Below are 21,132 nucleotides of genomic sequence, written 5' to 3'. Positions count from 1 at the left end.
GGGACCGCCCCTTTTATCTCTCCATAGGGTTTCCTGTTCCTAGGGGCGGATCCCCTCTCTCAAGTGGGTGCTGTCGTGGCTCTATAAAAGAGCATTACCGGTGAGTAATCCGGTGTTTTTGGTTGGTGTAACATTGCACTAAAATGCAGTAAGGGGCAATCAAAATATTGTATCTACCACAAACTGGTATCAATGAAAACTTGAGCTCAGAGCAAAAAATAAGCCATCGCACAGTCCTAGATCCTGAAAAATTTAAAAACAATGATGACAAATGTATAAACTTTTTTTTCATACAAATTTCACAATTTTTTTTCAACACTTAAATAAAAAATAAAGTATACAGTTGTGCTCAAAAGTTTACATACCCCGGCAGAATTTTTGCTTTCTTGGCCTTTTTTCAGAGACTATGAATGATAACATCAAACCTTTTTCTCCACCCACTCATGGTTAACGGTTGTGTGAAGCCATTTATTGTCAAATTACTGTGTTTTCTCTTTTTAAATCATAATGACAACCCAAACATCCAAATGACCCTGATCAAAAGTTTACATACCCCATTTCTTAATACCGTGTATTGCCCCCTCTAAAATCAATGACAGCTTGAAGTCTTTTGTGGTAGTTGTGGATGAGGTTCTTTATTTTCTCAGATGGTAAAGCTGCCCACTCTTCTTGGCAAAAAGCCTCCAGTCCCTGTAAATTCCTGGGCTGTCTAGCATGAACTTCACTCTTGAGATCTCCCCAGAGTGGCTCAATGATATTGAGGTCAGTAGACTGAGATGGCTACTCCAGAACCTTCACTTTGTTCTGCTGTAGCCAATGACAGGTTGACTTGGTCTTGTGTTTTGGATCGTTATCATGTTGGAACGTCCAAGTACTTCGCATGTGCAGCTTCCGGGCTGAAGATTGCAAATTTGCCTCAAGGATTTGCTGATAACGTGCTGTATTCATCCTTCCTTCCACTTTGACCAAGTTTCCTGTGCCTTTGTAGCTCACACATCCCCAAAACACCAGCGATCCACTTCCGTGCTTTACAGTAGGAGAGTCCAGTATTTCAGCAGATGTTATTTGTGGGTTTTTCTTTACATCCTGAACAAATTTCCTGGCAGTTGTGGACAAAAGTTTTTGTTGGTCTACCTGACCGTGGTTTTGTTTTTACAGAGCCCCTGATTTTCCATTTGTTAATCACAGTTTGAGCGCTGCTGACTGGTATTATCAATTCCTTGGATATCTTTTTGTATCCCTTTTCTGTTTTATACACTTCAACTACCTTTTCCCGTCGATCTGTTGACAATTTTTATGCTTTCCCCATGACTAACATTCCAGAAACATCAGTGGCTGGATGAAAGATGCAAGAGTCTGTCTGCATCCCAGAAACTCGCTCAGCTTTTATGCAGACACTGATTACAATCAAACAGGTCACAGGTGAGGATGTTACCTTTAGTAGCAATTCAAATCCATTTGTGTCAACTTCTGTGCATGTTTACCAGGCCAAAATCACCAACGTATGTGAACTTTTGATCAGGGTCATTTGAATGTTTTGGGTTGCCATTATGATTTAAAAAGAGAAAAGAACAGTAGTTTGACAATAAATGGCTTCACCCAACCACTAACCATGAGTGGAGAAAAAGTGTTGGTGTTTTCATTCATATTCTCTGAAAAAAGGCCAAGAAAGCAAAAATTCTGCCAGGGTATGTAAACGTTTGAGCACAACTGTACATGTTTGGTACCTGTGTACCAGGTACGGACTGGGGCTGAAATTCAACCTTGGCATTTGAAATCACACAGACCCATACTGTCCCCGTCCCTAAGCACTAGATGGGATATATCTATATATAATCGTCTAAGGGGCACTTCTGTCTGTTTGTCGGTCTGTCACGGAAATCCCACGTCGCGACCAATCAGCGATGGGCACAGTCCGGCCGCGAATTCGCCCCTTCCTACTCTCTGTCAGTGCCCCCTCCAGTCAGCGCTCACACAGGGTTAATGGCTGCGTTACACCGTGTTATGCCACGGTGTAACGCAGTCCATTAACGCTGCTATTAACCCTGTGTGACCAACTTTTTACTATTGATGCTGCCTATGCAGCATCAATAGTAAAAAGATCTAATGTTAAAAATAATAAACAAATTAAAAAATCATTATATTCTCACCTTCCGCTGCCTTTCCCGCTGCTCCTCGCGATGCTCTGGTCCATGCATTGCCGCCTCGCGAGATGATGACGTAGCGGTCTCGCGGGACCGCTACGTCATCATCTCGCAAGACCGCAATGCATTCTTGGAACTGGAGCGTCACATCGCTAAACGCCTCGCCTGGATCCGAGGGCCGACGGAAGGTGAGCATATAACTATTTTTTATTTTAATTCTTTTTTTTACAAGGATATGGTGCCCACATTGCTATGTACTACGTGGGCTGTGTTAGATGCTGCATGGGCTGTGTTATATACTACGTGGCTGTGCTATATACTACGAAGCTGTGCAATATATTACGTGGCTGTGCAATATATTACATGGCTGGGCAATATATTACGTGGCTGGGCAATATACTACATGGGCTGTGTTATATACTGCATCCGCTGTGTTATATACTGCATGGGCTGTGTTATATACTATACTACGTCTCTGTGCTATATACCGTGTTTCCCCGATAGTAAGACACCCCCGATAGTAAGACGTAGTGGGGGTTTTAGCGGGGTCGGCTAATGGTAAGACGCACCCCAAAAGTAAGACATAGTAAACTGTACGTTGGAAAAATATAAGCCATAGTGTTGTGAACTCTATTTTTGGGCCCCCTCTGGTGGTCACAAGTGGTACTGTGTGAGTGCTGTCTTTGGGCTCCCTCTGGTGGCTCTTTGTGTTTTTCTGCAGGTTGTGGCTGGGATCAGCTGTCTCGTTATCTGGTAGTTGGTTTCCTATTTAGCTCACCTGGACTTTCAGTGGTTGCCTGCTGTCAATGTCTTCAGTGCTATTTTGGAGCTCTCCTGCATTCCTTCGTTATCAGTCTCTTCAAGAGAAGCTAAGTTTTTCTTTGTTCATTTTTTGATCATCAGTGTTCATATGTTTCTTGGTTTATTTTTGTTTCTTGTCCAGCTTGCTAATATGTGATTTCCTTGCTTGCTGGTAGCTCTAGGGGGCTGAGTTTCTCCCCTCACACCGTTAGTTGGTGTGGGGGTTCTTGTATTCTCAGCGTGGATATTTTGCATAGAGTTTTTTACTGACCGCACAGTTCCCTATCTGTCTTCTGCTATCTAGTATTAGCGGGCCTCATTTGCTGAATCTGTTTTCATTTCTACGTTTGTATTTTCCCCTTACCTCACCGTTATTATTTGTTGGGGGCTTCCTATATCTTTGGGGTGATTTCTCTGAGGCAAGCGAGGTCTTACTTTCCCTCTAGGAGTAGTTAGTTTCTCAGGCTGCGTCGAGACATCCAGGATTTTAGGCACGTTCACCGGCTACCTTTAGTGTGTTTGGTTAGGATCAGGTTTGCGGTCAGTCCAGTTACCACCTCCCTAGAGCTCGTGTCTATGTTCATTAACTTAGCTAGTCCGTTTTGCGATCCTCAGCCACTAGGATCATAACACCATAGTACCGGTACCTTTTGCTGCATTACCGTATTTTTCCGCTGCCCGGAATCAGAGCTGGGAAACCACGTGGTCCCAATGATTAAGTGCAGTGAATATTCATTAGCGGCTCCCCGCCCACCGATCAGGTGAGCAGGGAGCAGCAAATGAATGCTGCACTTAAGCAGGGACACACATGGTTTCCTCAGCGCTGATTCCTGCAACTGCTGGGGAGATTTGTGTGTCCTGGGGAGGAGGCAGCACCAGCAGGGGCCAGGAGATCGCTGCATACCTGCCTGCCATGCTTGGACACCGAGTGTTGTGCACACACAGGACCTGTGATGATGTAAGAAGTGGGCGGGCTGGAGCGTCACATGGCAGCTCAGAGCCCTCCCTCTTCTTGACATCATCACAGGTCCTTCAGGCTCCCCACTAGAATCTGCAGCTTCCTCATAACCTGTGCTGTGGAAAGGCAACAAGAGGGAGGTCCAGGGGCCGCCGGAGGGGTGAGTATATCCATATTTTTTATTTTAATTCTTTATTTTTTACATGAATATGGATCCCAGGGCCTGAAGGAGAGTTTCCTCTCCTTCAGACCCTGGGAACCATCCTGGATACCTTCCGATACTTGTGTCCCATTGACTTGCATTGGTATCGGTATCGGCGATATCCGATACTTTTTGGATATCGGCCGATACCATCCGATACCGATACCTTTGAGTATCGGAAGATATCGCTCAACACTACTTACGGCACAATCGCAATATACGGCGCAATATTCCAATATAAGACATACCCCGAAAGTAAGACATAGTGGGACTTTTGAGTGGTAAAAGAATGTAGGACACTGTCTTACTTTCGGGGAAACACGGTACTACGTGGCTGTGGTATATAATATGTGGCTGGGCAATATACTACATCGCTGTGCTCTATACTGCGTGGCCTGTGTTATATACTGCATGGGCTGTGTTATATACTACGTCTCTGTGCTATATACCGTATTTTTCGGACTACAAGATGCACTTTTTCCCTCCCAAAAAAGGGGGGAAAATAGGGGGGGTGTCTAATAGTCGTAATGCAGGCTTACCCACAGTGGTGGCGGCGGCAGAGGTGCGGGGTGGGGATGAGGAGGCGCAGTGAGCGGGGTCCCTTTCACCGGTGAGATGATACAGCAGACCGGTAAGCAGCAGAGCCGGGTGAATCATGTTGTTATCGGTGGTGGCGGCCATCTTCCTGAGGCCGCGTGTGCGCAGATGGAGTGCTTTGCTTCCCGGGGCTTCAGGAAAATGGCCGTGGGATGCCGCGCATGCGCAGATGGTGATCGCGGAGTTCGCAGATTTATATCTCGGCTTCAGGAAAATGGCCGCCGCAATCTCCATCTGTGCACGCTCGGCCTCCCAAGGCCATTTTCCTGAAGCCCCGGGAAGCAGAGCACTCCATCTGCGCACGTGCGGCTTCAGGAAGATAACAACATGATTCACCCGGCTCTGCTGCTTACCGGGCTGCTGCATCATCTCACGGATGAAAGGGACCCCGCTCACTGCGCCTCCTCATCCCCCGCACCTCTGCCGCCGCACCTCACCGGTGAAAGGGACCCTGTTCACGCCGGGCTGCTGCATCATCTCACCGGTGAAAGGGACCCCGCTCACTGCGCCTCCTCATCCCCGCACCTCTGCCGCCGCCGCACCTCTGCAGGTAACCACTGCTGCAACCCTCCCATGGACACCAGGCCGTGGTGTCGCCCACCTAAGCAGGAAGGGACCCTGCTCAGGTGCACGCCGTACCGCATCACCCCACCTCTGCCAACACCATGCCTCCTTTGACCCTGCTCTGCCACCGCCAGCCGTCAGGTAAGATACTGTAAATTCGGACAATAAGACGGACCCCCATCTTATTAAAAAAATCTTTTTTTCTGCAATTTTCACCCCAAATATGGGGTGCGTCTTATGGTCCGGTGCGTCTTATAGTCCGAAAAATATGGTACTACGTGGCTGTGCTATATATTACGTGGCTGTGCAATATATTACGTGGCTGGGCAATATACTACGGGGGCTGTGCTATATACTATGTGGCTGGGCAATATACTACGTGGGCTGTGCTATATACTACGTGGGCTGTTATACTACGTGGGCTGTGTTATATACTACGTGGGCTGTGCTATATTCTACGTGGGCTGTATGCTACTTGGCTGTGCTATATTTCTCTGCTGTATCTGTGCATCATTAATCGTGGTATGTGTTAAAGACGGGGGCCCACTGAGACTCTTTCGCCCGGAGCCCTTAAAAACCTGGAGCAGGCCCAGGCGTCACTGATTATTCGCAGCCAGGCATGACCGATCAGCAACAGGTGCAGTCCGGCCGCGAATTGGCGCGGAATTTGAACCACGCTTCGCTAATTGGTCACGCCCGGCCAGCCGAATCCTGTGTATAAATTGCATCATTCTGAAAACTTCATAAATAAACTACATACATATTCTAGAATACCCGATGCTTTAGAATCGGGCCACCATCTAGTTACTAATATTACCCTACAAGACCAATATTTCTAATGATACCGGTGGCCTGGTGGGGTAAGTGACTGAGTCAGCGACTTTGTGCTCCGTCACAACTCTTAACAGTATGTTCTTGAGAACACCGATTCTGTTAACAACATTGCAGACAAGGCAGCCCACAACCACACAGGCCTTTCTGGCATTAGCCAGAATTGCCATATGGCCAGTCCGGCCCTGCTGTGTACTCATACTGACCTGGAGAATCATAATGGCAGGTCAGTTTTACCATGTAGTGAAGACGGTAAATAAAAAACAATTGTGGATTTTGCCATTTCACAGCACTTGGAATTTTTTTTCCCATTTTCCAGTGCACTATATGGTAAAATCAATGATGCCACTCAAAATTACAGCTCATATCATGAAAAACAAAGCCTTCGTATGGCTATATTGGCAGAAATCTAAAAAGGTTATGACTCTTGGAAGAATGGGAGGAAAAATCCAAAATGAACAACTGGAAAATGGCCATGGCGTGAAGGAGTTAAGTCAGTCCCATAGACAATAAATAGAGCAGCAGAAGCTCAAACACAGCTCAACTCACATTCCTACTGTCATTGAATGAAAAGGATCAGGGGCCCAGGACCCATGTTCTAGTGATTAGATGGAGTCCTAGTTGTCAGATATTTATCACTTGTCCACAGGAAAGTTCATCTTTGGAAAAAAAAATAAGTTAACTTTGATCTCAGGATCCAGCTTACGTGACTCTAAAATTTGTTAGAACATATCAATATTACTAGATGCAAGTGTAATTAAATTTGCTGGGGCATTGCCCTAAGTTTAACAGAAGTGGATCTGTTCCCCATTTAAAGTTGTATTGCAATTGAAGTCACCTCTGTGGTTTGCAGTTGTCAGATGGCTCTGCAGAACCTATACTGGAAAACTGGAAAACTTCATGAGGTATGAATACTTTTTCAAGGCACTGAATTAACTTAAAAATATTTAAGTTCATGTGAATGTTATCACAAAGTTTTCACTGGAGGGGGTGTACATGTCTCTGTATGAGGCTTATCAATCACAAGCAGGCAGCAATACAGCAGAAAAAGAACACGCCACCCACAATAGCTTAGGTTTCTCAGTGTGTGAGATGTAAGATACAGCTCTGATATACCTGTCTAACCTCCTGCATGTGCTTGGAGATTAGAGGCACAGATGGCTCACACCAATTAGATAAGGTCACTATGGGGAGAAGGGCAGCATAGCTGAGTTAAGCTGTGTCACATTACAAACCCTACTATCAGCTGTCCTCTCATAACACTGTCAGCTCTGCTGTACTGCCCCTCCCCGACACTGACTGTTACTGACATAACTCCAGAGAGGCAGTGTGAGGAGGGGGCTGCACAGCAGAACTGTCAGAGCCTTATGTAGAATGTCCTAGCCACCTGTGCTCTCAGCACTTTCTAATTATGCATCATGATAGACCAGGAGATCACAGCTGCATCTCTACATCTTGCAAAATTAGAAACCAAAACTATTGTAGGGGCATGTTAATTTTCTGCTGTGTTGGCGCCTGCTTATGATTGTGCAACTCATATATGGAGGAGTACTTGTCCCCAGTGAAATCTGATCAGTCACTTGGACTTAAGAAAATGTAACTTATTATGTGCCAAATACTTACTTATACTACTTACTGTACCCAGTTCAACATGAAAAATTTGGTGAAAGGTCCTAAAATATCATACTGACACAACACTGTTCTTTGTTCACTTAATTATTTGAATATGATAAATGAGTAAAATTTCAAAGGCTTTGTGAAAGAAAAGCAACTTTGCAATTTATTTGTTTTTGAAAATTCCCTCCATTTTCAAGGACAGAGGGATTTTTAGTTCTGTTAGTTACTGCTCATTGCCTAGGTTACCAGCCACCTTTGCAGTCTAACAGGAGTTGCAGTTATTTCAGCATTTGCAAGTTCTTTGCTCTACAGCTTGGGTGCTATGCCCTGACGCTGGCCGGATTATTGGATCCTCAGTTAGCCGCATGGGAGAGCACAGTTCGGACCAGTGGCTCAACTATGCTTAAATATTAACAGCTATCAAATAAAGTGAATACATGCCACTGGCCCGAACTGTCAATCTTCAGGAGCACACCGTCCCCTGACAAGCAGGAAGGCTGGGCAGCAGTGTGCTCCTGAAGCTTGACCTTGACAGAAACCTCACATTTTCCATGTACATGTGTTTTTGTATCTACTATATAATTGTCTAAGGGTCACTTCCGTCTTTCTGTCTGTCTGTCTGTCTTTCTGTCTGTTGCGGATATTCATTGGTCGTGGCCAGCAAGTGGGCATAGACAAAAGGGCAGGGGAGGCCAGGAAGTATGCAGAGCGAGTCCCCGTCCTCTCCATACAGGCCCGGCCAGAAGCGCTGCAAAGGGGCGGAGTCAACATGAGGAGGGTGGAGCCTGACGGGACCATGGGCGCTGTTGGGCCTACCGCGGCCAAAAGCCGGGGACTAAATTAGCGGCCGCGGGTCGCGGCCAGCCAGTGAGCGGAGACAAAAGGGCAAGGGAGGCCAGGAAGTATGCAGAGTGAGTCCCCGCCCACTCCGTACAGGCCCAGCCAGAAGCACTACAAAGGAGGCGGAGTCGCCGTGAGGAAGGTGAAGCCGGACGGGACCATGGTCAGTGATGACGGCCGCAGTCATTGATGACGGCCGCGACAACAGGAAACAGCGCAGCACATGCGGCGGTGACACCTGCGGACGGAAGGTGAGTATATACTACGTGGCTGTGCAATATACTCCGTGGGCTGTGCAATATACTCCGTGGCCTGTGCTATATACTACGTGGCTGGGCAATATACTCTGTGGGCTGTGCTACATACTACGTGGGTTCTGCAATATACTCTGTGGCCTGTGCTATATACTGCGTGGGTTCTGCAATATACTCCGTGGCCTGTGCTATATACTACGTGGGTTCTGCAATATACTTTGTGGCCTGTGCAATATACTACGTCGCTGGGCAATATACTATGCGGACATGCATATTCTAGAATACCCGATGCGTTAGAATCGGGCCACCATCTAGTATACGGTACTTATAAACCCCATAAAATAAAAGTTCTAGAGCATGTTTTCCCAAAATATTCATTGTGTCATTTCCATTAACCATTACTGTTTAATGCGTGCTGACATTGTCGGGCTGTTCAGGAATATACCACAAGAGGTTAAGATGTCAAATTACCGTATTATATTTCTAGAAAGAATAACACGTAAATGCAAACCAGCCTAAAAGGAGTAACATACTCAAGATAAATAGTCTGTATCTCAAATAGTTTGTCTTTATTGCCGATGTTAATAAGTGAATAAAAAATAACAATTTAAGGTTTTCTCCATTTCAATTATTTATATGGTGAGTTTTATGTGAGACTCACCTTCTCCATTATTTTCAGTAGCTGAGTTTTATATTGCTCCCTTTTGTCTATCCTGTCCAAAAGTTTAGCACTGTAGAATAAATCCAAATACAGAATCACATTAAGGCCACGTTCAGTATTTGGTCAGTAATTGTAAGCCAAAACCAGGAGTGGGTGATAAATACAGAAGTGGTGACGTTTTTTTTTTTAAAAGGCATACCAAGGCTACTTTCACACTGGCGTTAACTGCAATACGTCGCAATGCGTCGTTTTGCAGAAAAAAACGCATCCTGCAAAAGTGCTTGCAGGATGCGTTTTTTCTGCATTGACTAACATTAGCGACGCATTTGCGACGCATTGACACACGTCGCAACCGTCGTGCGACGGTTGCGCCGTGTTGTGGCGGACCGTCGGGAGCAAAAAACGTTACATGTAACGTTTTTTGCTCCCGACGGTCCGCTTTTTCCGACCGCGCATGCAATGGTGCAGCGGATGCGCTGGAAAAATGCATCCGCTGCCCCCATTGTGCGGCGCAGAGAACGCTAGTGTCGGTAACCTCGGCCCGACGCACCGCGACGGGCCAAGCCCGACGCTAGTGTGAAAGTAGCCTTACTCGGCTATCTTTTAAAAAGTAAGTTTTTGTCTACAGCTCAGCATATGCACATGATACAAGACTAGTGCAGCAGGACATCATTTGCCCCAAACTAGTCTTGCCTAGGATCCTCTAATCAGGCCTCCCTGGATGTGATTGACATACTCCATACAATCCCCACCTTGATAGGACCACCAGCACATTACACATGATTTTCAGCAGTCCTACCAAGAAAGGAATCCAGCAAAATTAGATCCGTGCTCCATTTAACTCTGCATGTATGAAAGCATTATTCACTTAGTGTTTCACAAGACAGAGACAGTATAATGAATACATAGGACAGATGGCTTGTATAAGCCCTAAGGGTAAGTACACACATCACAGATTTCAGCAGAAAATCTGCAAGTATCAGCAGAGAAGTTTGCAACTGCAGATCAGTAGAAAATCGTATGGATCTTTACAGGACAGACTGGGATAAATACCGTACTAAGACTGGAGGAAAAAAACAAAAGGGGTATCTTATTTTACTTTTGTTACTTTTCTTTTTTTCTCAATTCCTCCTTTGCAGATTTAGCTGAATGACCACAACAAACTTCACAGTATTGCAATTTAATTGTGCATTTATGACCAAAAATCTGCATTTCATGTGTAGGCAAAATGCGCAGGCAAAATTGACATTCTCCAGATAGAAAAATCAGTTCAATACTGTTCAGTTTCCAGATTGAAAATATACAGGTACTTCTCACAAAATTAGAATATCATCAAAAAGTTAATTTATTTCAGTTCTTCAATACAAAAAGCAAAACTCGTATACAGTTCTGGCAAAAATTAAGAGACCACTGCAAAATGTTCAGTTTGTCTGATTTTTCTGTTTATAGGTATGTTTTTGAGTAAAATGTAAATTGTTCATTTATTCTATAAACTTTTCACAACATGTCTCCGAATTTCCAAGCAATACATTTTGTTTGTTTTTTTCTGAAAAGGAGAAATGGTCAAAATAAAAAAACAAACAAACAGTGCTTTCAGACCTCAAATAATGCAAAGAAAACAAGTTCATAATCATTAAGTAACAAAAATACTAATGTACTAAAAATACTAAAGGAAGAGTTCAGAAATCAATATTTTGTGGAATAACCATGATTTTTAATCACAGCTTTGCCAGAGCTGTATAATACAAAGTCATTAGAAACAGAGTGATCTATTTCAAGTGTTTATTTCTTTTAATGTGATGAAAACCCAAAAGTCATCTCAGTAAATTAGAATAATTCACAAAAAACACATGCAAAGGCTTCCTAAGCGTTTAAAAAGGTCGCTTAATCCATTTCAGTAGGTTCCACAATCACTGGGAAGACTGCTGACTTGACAGATGTCCAGAAAACAGTCATTGACACACTCCACAAGGAGGGTAAGCCACAAAAGGTCATTGCTAAAGAAGCTGGATGTTCACAGAGTGCTGTATCCAAGCATATTAATGGCAAGTTGAGAGGAAGGAAAGAGTGTGGTAGAAAAAGGTGCACAAGCAACCGGGATAATCGCAGCCTTGAAAGGATTGTTATTAAAAGGCCATTAAAAAAATTGGAGGAGACTCACAAGGAGTGGACAGTTGCTGGAGTCATTGCTTCCAGAGCCACCACACACAGACGTATCCAGGACATGGGCTACAAGTGTCGCATTCCTTGTGTCAAGCCGCTCATGAGCAATAGACAACGCCAGAAGTGCCTCACCTGGGCTAAGAAGAAAATGAACTGGACTGTTGCTCAGTGGTCCAAGGTGTTGTTTTCAGATGAAAGTAAATTTTGCATTTCATTTGGAAACCAAGGTCCCAGAGTCTGGAGGAAGAGTGGAGAGGCACACAATCCAAGTTTCCTCAATCAGTGATGGTTTGGGGAGCCATGTCATCTGCTGGCGTAGGTCTGCTGTGGTTTATCAAGACCAAAGTCAGCGCGGCAGTCTACCAGGAAATTTTAGAGCATTTAATGCTTCCCTCTGCCGACAAGCTTTTTGGAGATTGAAATTTCATTCTCCAGCAGGACTTGGCACTTGTCCACACTGCCAAAAGTACCAATACCTGGTTTAAAAACAACATTATCACTGTGCTTGATTGGCCATCAAACTCGCCTGACCTTAACCCCATAGAGAATCTATGGGGTATTGTCAAGAGGAAGATGAGAGACACCAGATCCAAAGATCCAACAATGCAGACGAACTGAAGGCTGCTATCAAAGCAAGGCTTCCATAACACCTATGCCACATCTCATTGATGCAGCAATTGATGCAAAAGTAGCCCCGACCAAGTATTGAGTGCATTTACTGAACATACATTTCAGTAGGCCAACATTTCGGATTTTAAAATAATTTTCCAAAAGTACCAATACCTGGTTTAAAAAAAAAATTTTCAAGCCGGTGTTATAAAGTATTCAAATTTACTGAGATAATGACTTTTGGGTTTTCATTGGTTGTAAGCCATAATCATCAACATTAACAGAAATAAACACTGGAAATAGATCACTCTGTTTGTAGTGACTATATAATATATGAGTTTCACTTTTTGTATTGCGGAACTGAAATAAATTAACTTTTTGATGATATTCTAATTTTGTGAGAAGCACCTGTAAGTGTGGATGAGATTAGAGAAATCACATCCAATTTGCCAGTACTATATTCCTCTGTGGATTTTCTGTACAAAAATTTCTACATTTTTGGTGATGTGTGAACATGCCTTATTTCTGTGTCCATGCCATAACACAAATCAGTGAAACTTAAAGTAGTTTTCTGGTTTAATTGCATTCATAATAATGGCATTTATGATCAATGTAACATTAATAGTCCATATATTAATATCCTGAACATATACTCAAGCATCCATATAGTGTGCCTACAGTATGTACACCGGGCACAATCTGTATATATACTGTATATATATATATATAGTGAGGCAGTGACCCCTGTTACAGCTAGGGGGCGCTGTTTGTTCTTCCCAGGTTGTGCATGGAGACGTGTGAAGTCCATAGGTGTGCATGGCAGTCACAGGCGTAGCGGTGGCTGCAACGCAGCTTAATAATTAAAATAAATGTTAGCCTTGGACATGTTATTGTCCAAGACAGATGTAGGGAAAACCTGCTCTATATCTCTGTATAATAATAAACTGGGTAGCGTGGTTAATGAATGATGAGATGCTGCTTTTTTCTGTACAGAGTGAATCAAGTGAATTATGCCAAGTACTGCCCATACAGTGGGGTTGGGGGCCCAGATCTACACAGGGGCCCACTTGGGTATTTCCCTGTTACCCTGTGGGCCAGTCTGAGCCCATGGGAACTAGTCAGAGGAGGACTGGCGTGTGTAGTGTCTGCAACATATGAAGCTATGTGTGTAAGAGACTTGGTCACGACCTGCAGTCACCCCACGGAAACTGGGCAAAAGAGAAGTCCGGCGTGTGTAGGGACTGTGACTTGGAAGATGCCGTGCATTATGTAATGCAATTTTTATGTGAACTAAACATGAATTCTATGCACTTGTAAGGAATGGGCTGTGTGAAGTAACACATTAAAGGAACGTTTTGTGCTTGAACTTTGTGGGTCACTGCTTTTTCACTGCGTACGGTGCTACCGCAGCACTGCAATATCTATCTATCTATCTATCAATGGAGAATATCCTCGTAAAGCAAATAGATGAAGCTGCGACTCAAGGAGAAGTCATTATTATGGGGGACTTCAACTACCCTGAAATAGATTGGGGAACAGAAACCTGCAGTTCCAGCAAAGGTAATCGGTTTTTGACAACTATGAGAGACAATTACCTTTCACAACTGGTTCAGGACCCAACAAGGAGGGGGGCACTGCTAGACCTAATATTAACCAACAGGCCAGACCGCATATCAAATATAAGGGTTGGGGGTCACTTGGGGAATAGTGATCACAAAATAATAAGTTTTCATGTAACCTTTAATAAGATGGGTAGTAGGGGGGTGACAAGGACACTAAACTTCAGGAGGGCAAATTTCCAACGGATGAGAGAGGATCTTGGTGCAATTAACTGGGACGATATCCTGAGACACAAAAATACACAAAGAAAATGGGAGACATTTATTAGCATCCTGGATAGGACCTGTGCACAGTATATACCGTATGGGAATAAACATACTAGAAATAGGAGGAAACCAATATGGCTAAATAGAGCTGTAAGGGGCGCAATAAGGGACAAAAAGAAAGCATTTAGAGAATTAAAGGAAGTAGGTAGTGAGGAGGCATTAAATAAATACAGAAAATTAAATACATTCTGTAAAAACCAAATCAAGGCAGCAAAGATTGAGACAGAGAGACTCATTGCCAGAGAGAGTAAAAATAATCCCAAAATATTCTTTAACTATATAAATAGTAAGAAACTAAAAAATGACAGTGTTGGCCCCCTTAAAAATAGTCTGGGTGAAATGGTGGATGAGGATGAGGAAAAAGCCAATATGCTAAATGACTTTTTTTCATCAGTATTTACAAAAGAAAATCCCATGGCAGCCAATATGACTAGTGATAATAATTCCCCATTAAATGTCACCTGCTTAACCCAGCAGGAAGTACAGCGGCGTCTAAAAATAACTAAAATTGACAAATCTCCGGGCCCGGATGGGATACACCCCCGAGTACTGCAGGAACTAAGTACAGTCATTGATAGACCATTATTTTTAATCTTTAAAGACTCCATAATAACAGGGTCTGTACCACAGGACTGGCGTATAGCAAATGTGGTGCCAATATTCAAAAAAGGGGCAAAAACTGAACTCGGTAATTATAGGCCAGTAAGTTTAACCTCTACTGTGGGTAAAATCCTGGAGGGCATTCTAAGGGATACTATACTGGAGTATCTGAAGAGGAATAACCTTATGACCCAGTATCAGCACGGGTTTACTAGGGACCGTTCATGTCAGACTAATTTGATCAGCTTCTATGAAGAGGTAAGTTCCGGACTGGACCAAGGGAACCCAGTGGACGTAGTATATATGGACTTTTCCAAAGCTTTTGATACGGTGCCACACAAAAGGTTGTTACATAAAATGAGAGTAATGGGGATAGGGGAAAATATGTGTAAGTGGGTTGAGAGCTGGCTCAGGGATAGGAAACAAAGGGTGGTTATTAATGGAGCACACTCGGACTGGGTCACGGTTAGCAGTGGGGTACCACAGGGGTCAGTATTGGGCCCTCTTCTTTTTAACATATTTATTAATGACCTTGTAGGGGGCATTCAGAGTAGAATTTCAATATTTGCAGATGACACTAAACTCTGCAGGGTAATCAATACAGGGGAGGACAATTTTATATTACAGGATGATTTATGTAAACTAGAAGCTTGGGCTGATAAATGGCAAATGAGCTTTAATGGGGATAAATGTAAGGTCATGCACTTGGGTAGAAGTAATAAGATGTATAACTATGTGCTTAATTCTAAAACTCTGGGCAAAACCGTCAATGAAAAAGACCTGGGTGTATGGGTGGATGACAAACTCATATTCAGTGGCCAGTGTCAGGCAGCTGCTACAAAGGCAAATAAAATAATGGGATGTATTAAAAGAGGCATAGATGCTCATGAGGAGAACATAATTTTACCTCTATACAGGTCACTAGTTCGACCACACTTAGAATACTGTGCACAGTTCTGGTCTCCGGTGTATAAGAAAGACATAGCTGAACTGGAGCGGGTGCAGAGAAGAGCGACCAAGGTTATTAGAGGACTGAGGGGTCTGCAATACCAAGATAGGTTATTACACTTGGGGCTATTTAGTTTGGAAAAACGAAGACTAAGGGGTGATCTTATGTTAATGTATAAATATATGAGGGGACAGTACAAAGACCTTTCTGATGATCTTTTTAATCATAGACCTGAGACAGGGACAAGGGGGCATCCTCTACGTCTGGAGGAAAGAAGGTTTAAGCATAATAACAGACGCGGATTCTTTACTGTAAGAGCAGTGAGACTATGGAACTCTCTGCCGTATGATGTTGTAATGAGTGATTCATTAATTAAATTTAAGAGGGGACTGGATACCTTTCTGGAAAAGTATAATGTTACAGGGTATATACACTAGATTCCTTGATAAGGCGTTGATCCAGGGAACTAGTCTGATTGCCGTATGTGGAGTCGGGAAGGAATTTTTTTCCCCATGGTGGAGTTACCCTTTGCCACATGGGGTTTTTTTGCCTTCCCCTGGATCAACATGTTAGGGCATGTTAGGTTAGGCTATGGGTTGAACTAGATGGACTTACAGTCTTCCTTCAACCTTAATAACTATGTAACTATCTATCTATCTATCTAATATGTATATATATATATATATACACTCACTGGCCACTTTATTAGGTACACCTGTCCAACTTCTTGTTAACACTTAATTTCTAATCAGCCAATCACATGGCGGCAACTCAGTGCATTTAGGCATGTAGACATGGTCAAGACAATCTCCTGCAGTTCAAACCGAGCATCAGTATGGGGAAGAAAGGTGATTTGAGTGCCTTTGAACGTGGCATGGTTGTTGGTGCCAGAAGGGCTGGTCTGAGTATTTCAGAAACTGCTGATCTACTGGGATTTTCACGCACAACCATCTCTAGGGTTTACAGAGAATGGTCCGAAAAAGAAAAAAAATTCAGTGAGCGGCAGTTCTGTGGGCGGAAATGCCTTGTTGATGCCAGAGGTCAGAGGAGAATGGGCAGACTGGTTCGAGCTGATAGAAAGGCAACAGTGACTCAAATCGCCACCCGTTACAACCAAGGTAGGCCTAAGAGCATCTCTGAATGCACAGTGCGTCGAACTTTGAGGCAGATGGGCTACAGCAGCAGAAGACCACACCGGGTACCACTCCTTTCAGCTAAGAACAGGAAACTGAGGCTACAATTTGTACAAGCTCATCGAAATTGGACAGTAGAAGATTGGAAAAACGTTGCTTGGTCTGATGAGTCTCGATTTCTGCTGCGACATTCGGATGGTAGGGTCAGAATTTGGCGTAAACAACATGAAAGCATGGATCCATCCTGCCTTGTATGGAGCATCTTTGGGATGTGCAGCCGACAAATCTGCGGCAACTGTGTGATGCCATCATGTCAATATGGACCAAAATCTCTGAGGAATGCTTCCAGCACCTTGTTGAATCTATGCCACGAAGAATTGAGGCAGTTCTGAAGGCAAAAGGGGGTCCAACCCGTTACTAGCATGGTGTACCTAATAAAGTGGCCGGTGAGTGTATATATATATATATATATATATATATATATATATATATATATATATATATATATATATATATATAAAAAAATCATCCATACACATGATACATAATGTGTGACATGACAGGAGGTTCCAAGAGGCAAGTTGGCACATATTGCGACGAAACCCTTACTTGCTTTTAGTAATGCTGTCAATTTGCTTCCTTATATTCTCCTGTAGGAAGAAAACAAGTTATTATTTGAATATGGTAGAAAGTGTAGAATTGTTATATACCGTATTTTTCGGACTATAAGATGCACCAGACCATAAGACGCACCCCAAATTTGGAGTGAAAATTGTAGAATTTTTTTTTTTTTATAAGATGGGGTCCGTCTTATTGTCCGAATTTACAGTATCTTACCTGAGGGCTGGTGGTGGCAGAGCAGGGTGATGCGGTACAGCGTACACCTGAGCAGGGTCCCTTCCTGCTTAGGTGGGCGACGCCACGGCCTGGTGTCCATGGGGGTTGCAGCAGTGGTGTGGCGATGGCAGAAGTGCGGGGATAATGAGCGGTATGGCATGAGCAGGGTCCCTTCCACAGGTGAGGTGACGCAGCGGCCCGGTATTGTCACGGGGAGACTAGGTGGGCGAGAGCTAATAACCCGGGCCCCTGCAATTTCCCTCAGACTAGGGAAATACTGACTGACCCTCTACCTGAAGTTTACACTGATGGTGTGCATGTCCAGGCCTCGAACCTCACCCTGCCTCCTGTTTCAACCCTAGGCTGAAACCTTCGCCCTCCACCCAGTGAATGCAATACACCAATACCCACAGATAGCACAGACAAGGATAAAGGAAAATATACACCACGCCGCAGTCACTCAGGAATACACTATAAATGTGCAGGGCAAAATAAATACAAATATAGGAAGGAGTAAATAAGACAAAGGAAAATACACCACCAGCAACGATTCTCCAACAACCAGCTCTCCACTCCAGACCGATATAACAACGCACAAGACAGAAGCTATAATCGGTGACGCCCAATGATCAGGAGAACTATTTAAAGGCAATGGGCATGGCCCAGCTTCCAATCCGAGGATCAGGTAAATTAACCCCGGAACAGCTAGACAAAATTTAGCCGACGCCAATGAGCAAATAGTGGTCAAAAGCGGAACTACCGCTGTCTGTCGGACGACCTGGTCTGAACAGCTTCCGACATGACAGTACCCCGCCTTCTACGAGGGACCCCAGGGCCCTCACGGCTTATAGGACCCGGCTTATCTGGATGGCGACGATGAAAAAACCTGACCAGCCGATCCGCATGAATGTCCGAGGCTGGTACCCAGGACCTCTCCTCAGGCCCATAACCACGCCAGTGTACCAAGTACTGTGAAGTGCGGCGCACTACACGAGAGTCAACCACCTTGGAGACTTCAAATTCCAGGTTACCATTCACCAAGACTGGAGGTGGCATAGGCGCCGCGTCCACAGAACCCACCACCTTCTTCAGAAGAGACCTGTGGAACACGTTGTGTATCTTATACACCGTAGGGAGCTCCAGTCGGTACGCTACTGGGTTAATAACGGCGGTGACCCTAAATGGACCAATAAACCGTGGACCCAATTTAAGGGATGGTATTTTGAGTCTTATGTTTTTTGTGGATAACCACACCCAGTCATCCACACTCAGGTCCGGACCTGGCACACGCCTACTGTCAGCCACACGTTTGTACCTAGCACCCACACTCAACAGGCGCTGTTTAACTCTCCTCCAGACTGACGACAATTGTGCTCCTAACTGGTCCTCCTCCGGAACGCCGGAAGAGCCCCTCTGACTCAAAGTACAAAATTGAGGATGTAGCCTGTAAACACAAAAAAACGGAGACTCCCCAGATGACTCCTGGCGGTGATTATTGATGGCAAACTCAGCCAAAGGAAGAAAGGTAGACCACTCCTCCTGATTATCAGAGACAAAGCAGCGTAGGTACTGTTCCAAATTTTGGTTCATACGCTCAGTCTGACCATTTGACTGAGGATGAAACGCCGAAGAATGGGACAACTTGATCCCCAGCCGTGAGCAAAATGCTTTCCAAAATTTAGCCACAAACTGAGACCCCCTATCAGATACGATGTCAGACGGAACCCCATGAAGTCTGACCACCTCCTGCACAAATACCTGAGCCAGAGTCTTAGCGTTAGGCAATGAAGGCAAAGACACAAAGTGCAACATTTTTGAAAACCGATCAACAATCATCAAGATGACCGTGTTCCCAGCTGATGAGGGCAAATCAGTGATGAAATCCATGGAGATTTCCATCCATGGCTTACTAGGTACCTCAAGAGGAAGTAGTGTGCCAACAGGACGGGAGCGGGGCGTCTTAGCCCTAGCACACGTGGTACAAGCTGACACGTATGAGACCACGTCCTGTCGGATCTTGGGCCACCAAAACCGACGTGACACCAACTCCAAGGTACCGCTAACCCCTGGGTGGCCAGCCAGGACAGCATCATGATGCTCTGCCAAAACCTTTAAGCGGAGATGAAGCGGTACAAAAGATTTGTTGATGGGAAGCTCAGATGGTACCTCCTCCTGAGCCTCGGCAATCTCAGCCTCAACCTCGGTAGTGAGAGCCGAAACCACAACACCCTTTTGGAGGATGGGTACTGGATCTTCCCGAGGTTCTCCCCCCGGAAAACACCTGGACAGAGCATCCGCCTTAGTGTTTTTAGACCCCGGACTGTACGTGACAACAAAATTGAACCGCGTGAAAAACAATGCCCAGTGAGCCTGCCTGGGGGACAGACGCTTGGCTGACTCCAAATACAGCAGATTCTTATGTTCGGTAATAACCGTAACCTGATGTACCGACCCCTCCAAGAAGTGTCGCCATTCCTCAAAGGCAAACTTAATAGCCAACAACTCCCTGTTGCCGATATCGTAGTTACGTTCGGCGGATGACAGTTTCTTGGAGAAATAGGCACACGGACGCAAACCATTCAAAGATGAGCCTTGAGATAGTACCGCCCCCACACCAACCTCAGACGCATTGACTTCCACAACAAAGGGTTTTGATACGCCTGGCTGCACAAGAATGGGGGCTGAAACAAAACTGTTCTTAAGAAACTCAAATGTGCGCACAGCAGCCTCAGGCCAAATGGAGAAATTGGTACCCTTTTTAGTCATGTCAGTTAGCGGTTTAGCAATGATGGAAAAATCCTTGATAAATTTCCTATAGTAGTTAGAAAACCCAAGGAACCGCTGAAGTGCTTTCAGGTTATCAGGACGTTCCCAATGCAGCACCGCTTGCACCTTAGCGGCGTCCATTTTAAAACCAGAAGCAGACACAATATAACCCAAGAACGGCAACTCTTGAACAAAAAATACACATTTCTCAAGTTTAGCATACAGCTTATTCTCTCTGAGAAGCTGTAACACCTGCCTGACATGATCTAAATGAGCATCACGGTCGCAAGAATATATGAGAATGTCATCTAGGTACACGATAACGAATTTCCCCAAAACATGCGAGAACACATCATTGATGAAATGTTGGAACACTGCAGGTGCGTTAGTCAACCCAAATGGCATCACCAAATTTTCAAAATGACCCTCAGAGGTATTAAAAGCCGTCTTCCACTCATCACCATGACGGACTCTTATGAGGTTGTACGCCCCCCTGAGGTCAAGCTTGGTAAACCACTTAGCACCTGCCACCTGGTTGAACAAATCTGGTATTAGTGGCATAGGGTATGGATCACGAACCGTAATCTGGTTCAACTCCCTGAAATCCAAACACGGGCATAATCCGCCATCTTTCTTCTTCACGAAGAAGAACCCTGCTGCCACCGGCAAGGATGACGGCCTGATGTGCCCTTTGCTCAAGCTTTCAGCAATATAATCTTT

General features: G+C 44.5%; 1 protein-coding gene across 2 annotated transcripts in view; it reads right to left on the bottom strand.

The window, feature by feature from the left end:
- The window catches only part of FSIP2 (fibrous sheath interacting protein 2), a 64,918-nt gene that overhangs the window by 12,888 nt on the left and 30,898 nt on the right, over positions 1–21,132 (bottom strand). For both annotated transcript variants that reach the window (XM_077282932.1, XM_077282931.1), the window contains exons 5-6: positions 17,419–17,459; positions 9,470–9,539 (exon numbers count right to left, since the gene is read on the bottom strand). In XM_077282932.1, the coding sequence (XP_077139047.1) occupies positions 9,470–9,539; positions 17,419–17,459 (111 nt within the window). The remainder of the gene's footprint in view (positions 1–9,469; positions 9,540–17,418; positions 17,460–21,132) is intronic.

Source organism: Ranitomeya variabilis, chromosome 2, assembly GCF_051348905.1.
Source record: "Ranitomeya variabilis isolate aRanVar5 chromosome 2, aRanVar5.hap1, whole genome shotgun sequence".
NCBI lineage: Eukaryota > Metazoa > Chordata > Amphibia > Anura > Dendrobatidae > Ranitomeya > Ranitomeya variabilis.
This window is presented reverse-complemented; position numbering and strand designations above follow the sequence as displayed.